Source organism: Vicia villosa, unplaced genomic scaffold, assembly GCF_029867415.1.
Source record: "Vicia villosa cultivar HV-30 ecotype Madison, WI unplaced genomic scaffold, Vvil1.0 ctg.000011F_1_1, whole genome shotgun sequence".
Taxonomy (NCBI): Eukaryota; Viridiplantae; Streptophyta; class Magnoliopsida; order Fabales; family Fabaceae; genus Vicia; species Vicia villosa.
Genome location: NW_026704941.1, coordinates 950,779 through 962,844, shown reverse-complemented (window position 1 = coordinate 962,844; position 12,066 = coordinate 950,779). Strand labels below are relative to the sequence as shown.

Here is a 12,066-nt window from a genome sequence, read left to right as displayed (position 1 = left end):
CTATTACTAATATTTCATAATACTTATTCTACTCCGTTACTAATATTCCATCTATACCATTTTCAAGCATGGATCCACCAACACTTTGCACGTCTCATCGAATGAGTATATGTAGAAGAGTACTATGAGGATTTGCCACGTGCTTGCTCCATCATTCCGCTCAGAGGATATCAGGCAATCAAGTCGTTTGGAGTTTATCTTAACCACATGGAGGCAAATGATATCTGCTTCATGCTATATGTAGATCACCGTCAGACACACCCCTTGGATGTGATAGTCTTCTACCTAAGTTGGCTGCCTTCACATTTACCCAGATTGACTTAAACTTTTGGACTTAATACTTTATATATAATATTTATACATGGTAACATACTTTGTATATAGGATTTATTACTGTCAAGTTTTTAAGAAACTTATTGCTTAATAACTTACTATTATGAAAATGGGTCAGAAGATTGTTATCCGGACTCACCCTTAGATTTATCAGAAGATTAATATCCGAATTAATTTTGAAAATAATAAAGATACATATCTAATAAAGTATTTTTCTTTAAAATAGGTGCGTCCGAATTCCAATCTCCGAACACGCGAAGAACATTTCTCAGTTTTATAAGGATAATTGATAATGCCATAGGGTGAGAAGATTAATGCCCAAAACTACCAAAAAGAACATGGTATTTTAATTCAAGGCCCAATACATTTCATTTTGAAGAGGCCCATTATTCATCAGACAAAAAAACATCAATTCAATTAAAATTTTTTGACAAAAAAAAGAAACAATTAAATTGTAAAACACAAAACTCAGCATCTCAAAAAAAAAAAAAAAGCAGCCCTGGTCACTTTCCCCTTGTAGCATCACAAACAACTTGATGTCACAGAACTGAACTTCTCAACTGCTCGGAAAACTCGCCGGAGTTCTTCCTAGGCCGCCGTAAACATCAACAAACCCATCCAGGTTTTCATTTTCACTTTTCCAAATACTCTTCCAACGTGATTTTGATAAATTGAATTACTACATTCGAAAAAAAAAATCAAATTTTTAGCTTCTGCTTAATTTAATTTCTCAATAAATCACTGTTCCTCCATTTAGGTACAATTGAAATCAGATTATTGAGGAAAACTGTTGTATAATTTGTATATTGAACACGTGAAACAATTGCTTTGAAAATTAGGTGGATCTGAGAAATTTGAATGTTATAGCAGAAACTATGGATTCTTCTAATGTAATGGCTAACACAATTCCAGAACCTAATAATGAAATGGAATTTGAATCTCATGAAGCTGCATATTCATTTTACAAAGAATATGCTAAGTCTGCAGGGTTTGGTACTGCTAAGTTAAGTAGTCGTCGGTCTAGGGCATCGAAGGAATTTATCGATGCTAAATTTTCGTGTATAAGATATGGTAATAAGCAACAATCGGACGATGCGATTAATCCTCGTCCTTCGCCGAAAATCGGTTGTAAAGCTAGTTTGCATGTGAAGAGACGACCGGATGGTAAATGGTATGTTTTTAGTTTTGTGAAGGAGCATAATCATGAGCTTTTGCCTGCTCAAGCTCATTTTTTTCGAAGTCATCGGAGTTCTGATCCGTTAAGTAATGATGCTCGGATGCGGAGGAAGAAGAACTCAACTGCAGGTGGGAAATTGTTTAGTGCTTATCAGAATGTTGAATGTTTAGAGAATTTTATGAATCGTCAAAATGATAAAGGACGGAGTTTGGTTTTAGAACCAGGGAATGCTCAGTTGCTTCTTGAATTGTTCATGCATATGCAGGAAGAGAATCCGAAATTCTTTTATGCGATTGATTTGAATGAAGAGCATCGACTTAGGAATGTGTTTTGGGTTGATTCTAAAGGGTTGGAAGATTTTGGTTATTTTGCTGATGTTGTTTCTTTTGACACAACGTATTTTACTAGCAAGTATAAAATACCATTGGTGCTTTTCGTTGGTGTTAACCATCATATTCAACCGACATTGCTTGGATGCGCGTTGATAGCCGATGAGACAGTTTTTACTTTTGCCTGGTTACTGCAAACGTGGTTTATAGCAATGGGAGAACATGCTCCACGAGTATTTCTGACAGACCAAAACGAGGCTATTAAAGCTGCTGTTGCTGCTGTTTTTCCAGGAACGCATCACTGTTTTTGTTTGTGGCATGTTTTGGAAAAGATACCAAAACAGCTTGAGTTTTTAGGTACATGGCATGATAGCTTTATGGAAAAGTTCAACAAATGTATATTTAAGTCATGGACAGAAGACCAATTTGAAAGGAGATGGTGGAAGATGGTTGATAGGTTTAAACTTCGAGATGTTAAATGGGTCCAATCCTTGTACGATGATCGTGCGTGTTGGGTGCCAACTTTTATGAGGGATATTTCTTTTGCCGGTTTGTCTACTGGCTCGCGCTCAGAAAGTTTAAATTCTTTGTTTGATAAATATGTCCAAGTTGATACTTCACTTAGGGAATTTATAGAACAGTACCGATTGATTCTTGAAGATAGATATGAAGAGGAAGCCAAAGCAAATTTTGATGCTTGGCATGAAACACCCGAGTTAAAGTCTCCTTCCCCGTTTGAAAAACAATTGTTGTTAGTTTACACTCACGAAATCTATCAAAAGTTTCAGTTTGAGGTTTTGGGTGCTTCTGCTTGCCATCTAAAGAAAGAAAATGATGGCGTGATTAGTACTTATAATGTGAAAGACTTTGAAAATAATCAGAACTACATGGTAGAATGGAACACATCAAACTCGGATATATGTTGTTCTTGTCACTTGTTTGAATATAAGGGTTACCTATGTAGACATGCGATTGTCGTTCTCCAAATGTCTGGTGTTTTTAACATCCCGACAAAGTATATATTGAAAAGATGGACAAATGCTGCTCTAAGTAGGCATCCTATTGGTGAAAAGCTGGAAGACGTTCAATCTAAGGTCCGGAGATTCAATGATTTATGCAGACGGGCCATAATATTAGGTGAAGAAGGTTCTTTATCCCAAGAAAGTTACCATATGGCTTTAAGTGCATTAAGTGAAGCTTTAAAGCAATGCGCAAATTTAAATAACTCTGTTGAGAATGCAACCTTAGCTACTCATGTTGGTTGCAATGTTGAAGAAGTGTATCAATCTATTAGTACATCTACTGATAAGGTGTCTGATCCAAAAATGAATTCGGGTAAGAAGGCTGTGAGGACTGGTGTGACTGGTAGGAGTCTAGGAACTGTCGAAAATATTGAAGGAAATAAAGGAAAGGTTGGTTTTTTTGGTGATTGCTGATTGAGTGATGTCCTTGTTTTCTTTTAAATTTGTCTTTGACTTGGCATTCTTTATGTTATAGGTACCTCAGCTTGGAGTAGTAAGTGGTAACGATGGTTTTCAACAAATGGTATGTTATGCCCTGGTTTTTTTAACAATAATATGCGTTCAAATTTTCAAAAATAAATAATGCCAATTGATCAAATTTTCTTTCATAAAATTGCTTGTTTTCTGAGTTTGAACATTTTGTTACACTTAATCTAGAAAGGACACAACTTGATGCCATAAACAATTTAAAGTCAAATATGTCGGGGAGTTTGGGGAGCGAAGCGTTAGAAGTATCAATGGGTGAAATGTTCATGGATCCAAGAGACCTCGACACCACATATCCACCCAAAACCTTTAGACATTAGGGGTATGGGTCTATTCTCTTATATATCCAACATTTCTTCCATTTCTAGTCTATGTGAAACTTTACCACTCACACTTGAAACCCAACAACCTTTTTCACAAGTGTGATTCACCCACACCACTAACCTTAATCCAAACTAGGATCCACTTCCGCTCCCCTACCGAGGCTTACCATGGCTCTGATACCACTTGTTGGAAAAGATATCACTTAAAATACCTAATAGAATGTTAGTGGATGATTATCTCAGGATCATACTTTTCTCATACTATAATAATAACAACAATAACAATGGAACAACAACTATATCTTATTTGTAAATGAATGAGAATATAAAAATGATTATGATTACAATTCACCAACAAAAGATGGCTAAACTCTTTGGATTTTTTTCTCATTGAGTTGTTGTTATTGATGATGATTTAAAATGAAGCATGGAAGTAGCTTTTAGAGTAATGCAACTTGATGAGTAATGACTATAATTTATAGAGAAGTTTTCTCCTCTTGTTACGTATTTTCTTTACTTATACTTGCTAAATTTATTTCGTAATCCTTCATTTTCTCTCCACCTAAAAAGGAAAAACTCATCAATTATTCGTAATGGACGAGTCAACCTCGACGACATCAACAACAATGATGAAATTAACCTCTTCAAACTACTCTATTTGGAAGCTCAGAATAGAAGACATATTCTATTGCAAGATTTGTATCAACCTTTGCAAAATAAAGGGACAAAGCAAACCGATATTCTATTGCAAGATTTGTATCAACCTTTGCAAAATAAAGGGACAAAGCAAACCGGCAAGTCTGATGATGATTGAAATTTGATGAACAGAAAAACTGTTGGACAAATTCGACAATGGATAGATGAAGGTGTCTTTCATCATGTTGTGCAAGAAACACTTGCGTACTCGTTATGGACGAAACTTGAAACCTTGTACGAGAGAAAGACATCCCATAATAAAGTCTTTACTATTCGGCGATTGGTGAACCTCAAATATAGAGAAACCCGAAAGATGGTAGCAGCTATGTTACTCGCATCACCATTTTCTTGATGCTCTCTTTTGAGTTTCTTACATTCTCTCTTCTCCATTTTCTTGATGCTCTCTTTTGAGTTTCCTACATTCTCTCTTCATGTGACCTTTCTCGTGACAATAGTAACATTCTAAGTCTTTTCTTGTCCACGATTTTTCCCTGAAATTATCTTTAGACTTGCCCCTTAACCTGTCTCTAGTATTGAACTTCTTGTAGATACTGCTTCCACGATACTCTCTGACAAGTGCCTCAGACTCAGATGGAATTCTTTGTTCTTTCCTTCTAGATTCTTCATTAAACATGCTATCTTTTACTATGTCCAATGTTAGAACACCTTATGGTGTTGAGTTACTCAACGTAAACACAAATGTGTCCCAATTGTCTACCAAGGAACTTAGTAATAACAATACTTGCAATTCCCCTTCTAGCACCGTCTTCATATTGGTGAGTTGATTTTCCGATCTTTGAAAATCACTCGAGTGTTCAAAAACACTAAGGGTTTCTCTGAACTTGAGGTTCACCAACTACCGAATAATAAAGGCTTTATTATGGGTTGTCTTTCTTTCGTACAAGGATTCAACTTTCATCCATAACAAGTACACAACTGTTTCTTACGTAACATGATGAAAGACACTTTGGTCTAACCATTGTCGAATTTGTCCAACCGTTTTTCTGTTCATCAAATTTCAATCATCATCAGTCTTTCCGATTTCCTTTGGCCCTTTATTTTGCAAAGGTTAATACAAATCCTTGCAATAGAATATGTCTTCTATTCTAGGCTTCAAAATGGAGTAGTTTGAAGAGGTTAACTTAATCGCTGTTGTTGATGCCGTCGAGATTGACTCGTTCATTGTGAATAATTGATGAGTTTTCCTCTTTAGGTGGAAAGGAAACAAAAGATTAAGAAATTAATTTAGCAACTATGAATAAAAAAATGCGTAACAAGAGGAGAAAACTTCTCTATAAATTATAGCTATTACTCATCAAGTTGTATTACTATAAAGGTCACTTCCATGCTTAATTTTAAATCATCATCAATAACAATAACTCGATAAATTTGAGATAAAATCTTTTGAGAAGAAAAATATTCAAAAGGAAGTTTAGCCGCCTTTTGTTGGGGGAGATTGTAACAATACTCATTTTTTTATTTTCATTCATTTACAAAAAAGATATTCTTGTTTTTGCACTGTTATTATTGCTATTCATCCGCTGACATTCTATTAGGTGTTTTAACTTATATTTTTCCCAACAAGTGATATTAGAGCTATGGTTAAGCTTGGTTAGGAGCGGAAGTGGATCTTAAAGTAGATTAAGGCTAGTGATATGAGTGACTCACACTGGTGGAGAGATTGTTGGGTTTCAAGTGTGAGTGGTGAAGTAGCACATTAACTAGAAAAAGAGGAAATGTTGGATATATAAGAGAATGAACTCATACCCCTAATGTCTTTAAGGTTTTGGGTGGATATGTGGTGTCGGGGTCTCTTGGATCCATGAACATTTAGCACATTAATACTTCCGGTGCTTTAGATCCCGAGGCTCCTTGTATCGAAAGTCTTCCTATCAAGGGTGTTTAGGCGGCGTGTTCCATTGAGTGCAGCAACGGCGGTGCAATTAGATATGGATAAAACAACTTCCATGAGTACGAGTCCAACATCAGATGGAAAAGTTAATGTTTAACACTCTATTAGTAAGAAAACCTATAAATCCAATGCCTTAAGATTTTAGATTAATATGTGGTGTCTCTCTCACTTGTGTGGTTGCTCCTAAGTTCGATGTGATGATCCCCAAACCCTTTCACAATCCAAAAAAAATAAAAAATCAAGGAAACAAGGATGCTAAGAATGCTGTAGTGGCGTAGTGCCGCTTTGAAATGACCATTAAAACAGAGGTTATGTAATAAAGGAAAAAGGGGAATTGTGTAATATTGATAAGGAAAAAGGGGAATTATGTAATAATGAGTGTGGTAAGGATATACGGTAAATAAATAGTAGACTAGGGAGTGAATTGTGTTTAGTATGCAAATTTATTGACTGAATCATTATGGTTAGGCAGAGCGAGTTTTCTTCACCTCGAAGGAGCTAAGCTTTGGGGTAGGTTGAGATTCATTTCTTTCTACACTTTTCATATCTTCATTTAACAAATACATTTTACTTTCCATGGTTTTATCTCTTTATTTAATTTCTTTTTCTAAATTTCGGGTTCCCATTAAGACATGTGATTCTTCTTCAACAAAAATGTTTTGTTTCTAAGCTAGATTTACACAACATTTGCTGTGCCAAAAGCACCTTTGTAGTATGGACACATGGTTTCAAATTTTAAATGTCTGTATTTGCTTGTAACAGGAGCCTACTGATCTAAGGTCACATAATGTCATGCAAATGCAGTTTCACAGCATGGTGCCGGCTGCTATGTTCCTTAATGTTTCGTCCCCCTTTCACAATGCAACCTCAACTCATTTGCATGACAACCATCTTCCTCCTTAGCTGAATAAGTATTCTCCTAAGGATCCAAAGACACATGTATTGAACTGTACATAAGAGACATAACTTCCGAAAGGCGCTCTACATGTTAAACTTGATAATATCTGGAAAATCCTCGAGGCTAGGCGAGTAGGTGACATTTAAAAAACTTGAGAACCGTAGTACTCCATTGATAGGCTTGCCATCGACGTAGGTATCATGTGTTGGTTTTGTTTATATTCGGTTATATGGCGAGAGATTCATTGTTTTGAACTTAGAATTAGTGGGGGAAACTTATCAAAAAGCACTTGTTAAAATGAAAATATGTAAAATTTGAAGGCTTGAATGTTTCAGAAGCCCATTCCACCTACATGATTATTCCTAGGGAGTCTCTTCAATTACACTGGTTCCTTTATTAGATTTATGATTGAAAGTTGAGAAAGAGGATTATCATGAGATAGAAGAGCAAGAAGAAATATATCAAGAAATCGGAGTTCATCCTTTTCAAGCAATTACGAAATTCGCAATGAATCAAGACAATAAACAAAGAGAGGAACAATAGAGTAACGCAGTTAATATGCATGTCAATGTCGCTCACGATAGGACGATTTTGATGAATTAGATAGGTAAAAATGCTAGAGCCAATGATCTCTAAAACAAAGAAGAAAAACGTGTCAAAAGAATTTCTATGATATAATACTCGGTCAAGGATAAAATTTATGTAATTAGTTAAATTTTTTATTTAATTTAATTTAATTTAATTTTACATTCTCTTTTGAGTTAGGTTTATGCCTCAGTTTTCTATTTAATTTTAATTTTTTTTAATGAATTTATAGTTTATCAATCAGTTAGGATAAAACCCGTGTTCTCCGGTTGCCGTGGCCTCTACTGCCTTTGATAGTGTGCACGTTTTCATCAGAGAGAACCCGGTCGCTTTACGACATCAATTTGTTATTCACAGTTTGGAATCTTTTCTAGCAGATGTTCATATTGCACAGGTGGATGTGGGCCTGTCAAGGGAGGGTTTCACGGTCTTTGGGTGTATCTTCAAGAATCACAGGAGGAAGATTATTTTCGCAGCAAGCAAGAAAAAGTTTATTGATGTTGATCAAGGATTGGCTGAGCTGTTGACGGTCAGATGGTGCATTACCCTGACTATGGAGCTCAAGTTGGATAAAGTTGTTTTCCAATCGAATTTTCTTTATGTGGTCGATTGCATCAATTCGATTTTGACAATTTCTTTATCCACCCCCTAACCTTTTTAAAATCCGCGCGAAATTCCTAAAACGCCCATATATTTCGGAAGTGCATCTCTGAATGCACCTTTTTTCTGAAAAAAAGTTGATTTCAGAAGTGCACTTCCGAAAACACTTTATTCTTAGAAAAAAAAGATGTTTTCGAAAATGCATCTCCGAAATCACATTTTTTTTTTAGAAAAAAATGTGTTTTCGAAAATGCATATCCGAAATCACCTTTTTTTTTTTTAAAAAAAAAAAGGTATTTTTGGAAATGCATATCCGAAAACATTTTTTTTTGAGAAAAAAACGTGTCTTTGGAAATACATTTCCGAAAACACCTACCAATTTCTCCTTCTATGCTTTTCACGATTATTTCTTCAAATTTCCATTGCTCCTACGCCATTTCTTCTCCTACTTTCTAACTACTCTCTCAATTGTTCATCTTACAAACTCTCCTCCTCTCGTTTTCATGAACCCAGCAACAACAAAAACTCTTCACCCAACCTCTCAAATGACAACAAACACAAGCATCTCTCAATCTTTCACGTTCTTGTTCAAATTCAACCTCCATCTCTCCCACCTTCAAATCGGTCCTTTCTTTTTCTATTTTATGAATACAACAACAATAAAAATCTAATCTCTCTGAAACCCAAAATCAATCGTTCTCTCAACTAAACAACAACAAGAAAACCATATACCATTTTATACTAAGCATGAATTTCTTCTCGAATCAACAACGATCAACAAATTTGAAGAAAAGGTTTAAGCGCTAACTATCGAAAAAATCGTTCAAATCAGATTTATTTTGGAAATGCATCTCCGAATTCTGAGAAAATAGGAAAAAAAGTGACTTCGGAGATGCATCTTCGAAGTCAGGGTATTATGGGGTTTCCAGCAGGGGTTCTCACCCCGGGGGTGGATAAAGAAATTGTTTTCGATTTTATGTAACGTGGTATTTGAGCCCATAGCGGCGGAGTGTAGACTTTTGCTTAGTAACTTTTCTTTTGGTACTGTTGTTTTTTTAAAGATTTCAATGTCGACGCTCACAATTTGGTGATGCTTGGCAAGGTCCACGGTCATGGGCGGAGCTATAGCCCAGCGAGTCCGGGCACGCGCCGGGCTCAACCCCTTCTTTCGTTGTATACTCCCCATACTAATAGTCGATTTTTAGACAATATTAGGCGCAAAATTAGTAATATTTAGATAAAATTAAGGGCAAAATTAATAAAAAAATAGTGTAAAATTTTTGGACAAAATTAAAGGCAAAATTTTTAGACAATCAAAGATAAAATTAGTGAAAACAAGGTATAAAATTAATAAAAATATAATGTAAAATTTTTGCCTAAGTTCCATGAAATTTCTGACTCTGCCCCTGTCCACGGTTTTAAAACTTGGTTGGGTGGTTACCCTGTGTTGAATTCTGTAAGTATGGCTGCTTCAGCCCTTTGATTTGAATGAAATCGCTTTCCAATTAAAAAAAAACTATATCACTTAACCATTTTGTTTTGATTTTTTTCATGACCCTCCTATTTTTTTTCGAGAGATGAACAAAAAGATGATTTTGAAATTGGAGTACCAATTTCGTAAATGAGTGAAAATAAGAAATCAAAACTTTAATTAAACTATTATTTCCTATTTTATCAGCATTTATATATTATTAATATCTATAGCAATATCGTATTATAGCACATGTATTTGCCAGTAATTATAAAAGAATGACGAGATGGTGTGAGATTATTTTGAGCCTTATTTTACAAATATGTTTTTGAGGATTGCTCATTACATCTATACATTTCTTTCAAATCCTACAAATTTCTAAAATTAACCCCTTTGTCTCGATCGAATAATAGTATACTAACACTTTACATGTTTGTCAAAATAATATTGAGAGTATAATTCTTAGTGTCAAAGCAAGTAATTTTAACATAACCTATTGTTGTCGAAATGTTTATGCTGTCAAAATGTATTTGTTTCGAAGGAGCTAGCCTCCGCAGATTTAGATTTAGCGTTATTTTGATTGTTTTGTTGAGTTAGGTTAGTTGGAGGTTGTTTAGTGTGCAAGCAGTCTCAAACTATAAATAGGAAGGTACCCTCATTGTAATAATGCAGTTGCATAGAAAAAAGATTGAATAAAACTTCAGTTTGAAGGAAGAGAGAAACTATGCAAAATTTTCTTCTTCTTCTCCCCCTTTTCTCTCAAACCTTAATTTCTATTTTCTTCCCCAATTCATCTTTTCTTTTCTTCTCTCATAATCATTGTGTAGCGGAATCATCTTGCAACCAAGATGTGTGGTTGACTCACTTGAGGGAAAAGTGAAGAACAACACCTGAATTCAATCAGAAATATTGATCCTTGTTCATCAAGTTTGATTCGGAATTCTCCAAGTTTTGGGTGTAGTTCCAACATATGGTATCTAAAGCACTAGCTGTGTGATTCGTGGGAACCATAGCGTGATGAAACATCTGAACGAGCATTTTCTAGCGAGTCTTTCGATTCTGAGAGATGACTTCTATGAGAATTAGTGTAAGCAAATAAAGATTATTTTTTGCTATCACGATCTTTAGGATCTTGTGAAGGAAGGGGTAACGCCAATTATAGAAGATGCTATGGAAGAACAAAAGGCTACACATAAAGAATTGAAGAAGAAAAATTATAAAGCTCTCTTTATAATTCATCAATGTGTCAATCTAGATAACTTTGAAAAGTTGAGTTATGTAGAAACAACGAAAGAAGTGTGGGATATTCTGGAGAAATTGTTTGGAGGCTCTAGGAAGGTGAAAGTGGCGAGGTTACAAACTCACAAAAGAACGTATGAATTACTTCAAATGGAACAAAGTGAAAGCTTAACCGATTTCTTCACTAGGGTTACGAAACTGGTGAATCAAATCAAGGTATGTGGAAAAGCGTTGACATCAAGATTAGTTGTCGCAAAGATATTAAGGTCATTAACTCCAAAATTTGATCATGTGGTAGTATCCATAGAAGAATTGAAAGACTTGTCAATATTGACAAAGAAAGAGCTTCAAAGGACGCTTGAATCTAATGAACAAAGAATGAATGAAAGAGCTGTAGGCAAGTCGAAGAGTGATATGGCCATGTAGGCGCAATCAATAAGAGAAAAGAAAGGCAAAGGAAAATGGTTCGACAACAAAGGTAGAGGAGGCTACAACAATTCGAATGGTAGAGGAAACTAACAAGAAGGAAATTTGTCGAATTAAAGAAGACCCTCATACCAAAGCAACCACATAGGTGGTGTTGCATGTAGAGGAAGAGGTGGTGGACGAAAACCTGACAAGAGTCATATTCATTGTTTCAATTGTCAGAAGTATATTCACTACTTTAGTGATTGTCCAGAAAAAAAGAATTAAGAGAATGATGCAAGGCTTGCAAAGCATGGAGAAGAAGAGATGTTGTTGATGGTCACAACAAGATTGGAAGAAAGATTCAAGGACCAATGGTACTTGGATTCATGATGCTCGTCACACATGACTGGTAGGAAAGATTGGTTTGTCAACATAAAACTCTCGATGAAGAACATGGTGAAATTTGCAAATAACAATACTCTAGCAGCTGAAGGTATTTGTGATGTTCTGATTATGAGGAAAGATGGAAAAAGGTCAGTAATTTCCAATTTATTGTATCCGCTAGGCATGAAAAGTAATTTGCTCAA

General features: G+C 35.3%; 1 protein-coding gene across 2 annotated transcripts; it reads left to right on the top strand.

Annotated features, from left to right (window-relative positions):
- The first annotated feature begins 785 nt into the window (after positions 1-785).
- Positions 786-7,525, top strand: LOC131621843 (protein FAR1-RELATED SEQUENCE 4-like). 2 transcript variants are annotated; one of them, XM_058892885.1, is made up of 4 exons: positions 786-955; positions 1,173-3,251; positions 3,337-3,384; positions 7,041-7,525. In XM_058892885.1, exons 2-4 carry the CDS (start codon positions 1,209-1,211, stop codon positions 7,179-7,181), a joined length of 2,232 nt encoding a protein of 743 aa, XP_058748868.1. In that variant the 5' UTR covers positions 786-955; positions 1,173-1,208; the 3' UTR covers positions 7,182-7,525. The 2 variants fall into 2 exon arrangements, with proteins under 2 accessions (XP_058748868.1, XP_058748867.1); XM_058892884.1 differs by having other exon boundaries at positions 1,091-3,251.
- Positions 7,526-12,066: the final 4,541 nt, after the last annotated feature.

What these genes read in the sequence shown, in the direction of transcription:
- LOC131621843 (XM_058892885.1), top strand. Translation starts at nt 1,209, where the DNA reads ATGGATTCTTCTAATGTAATGGCTAACACAATTCCAGAACCTAATAAT. An exon ending in TTGAAGGAAATAAAGGAAAG is followed by an intron (nt 3,252 to 3,336) that starts GTTGGTTTTTTT and finishes TTTATGTTATAG; the next exon opens with GTACCTCAGCTTGGAGTAGT. An exon ending in ACGATGGTTTTCAACAAATG is followed by an intron (nt 3,385 to 7,040) that starts GTATGTTATGCC and finishes TGCTTGTAACAG; the next exon opens with GAGCCTACTGATCTAAGGTC.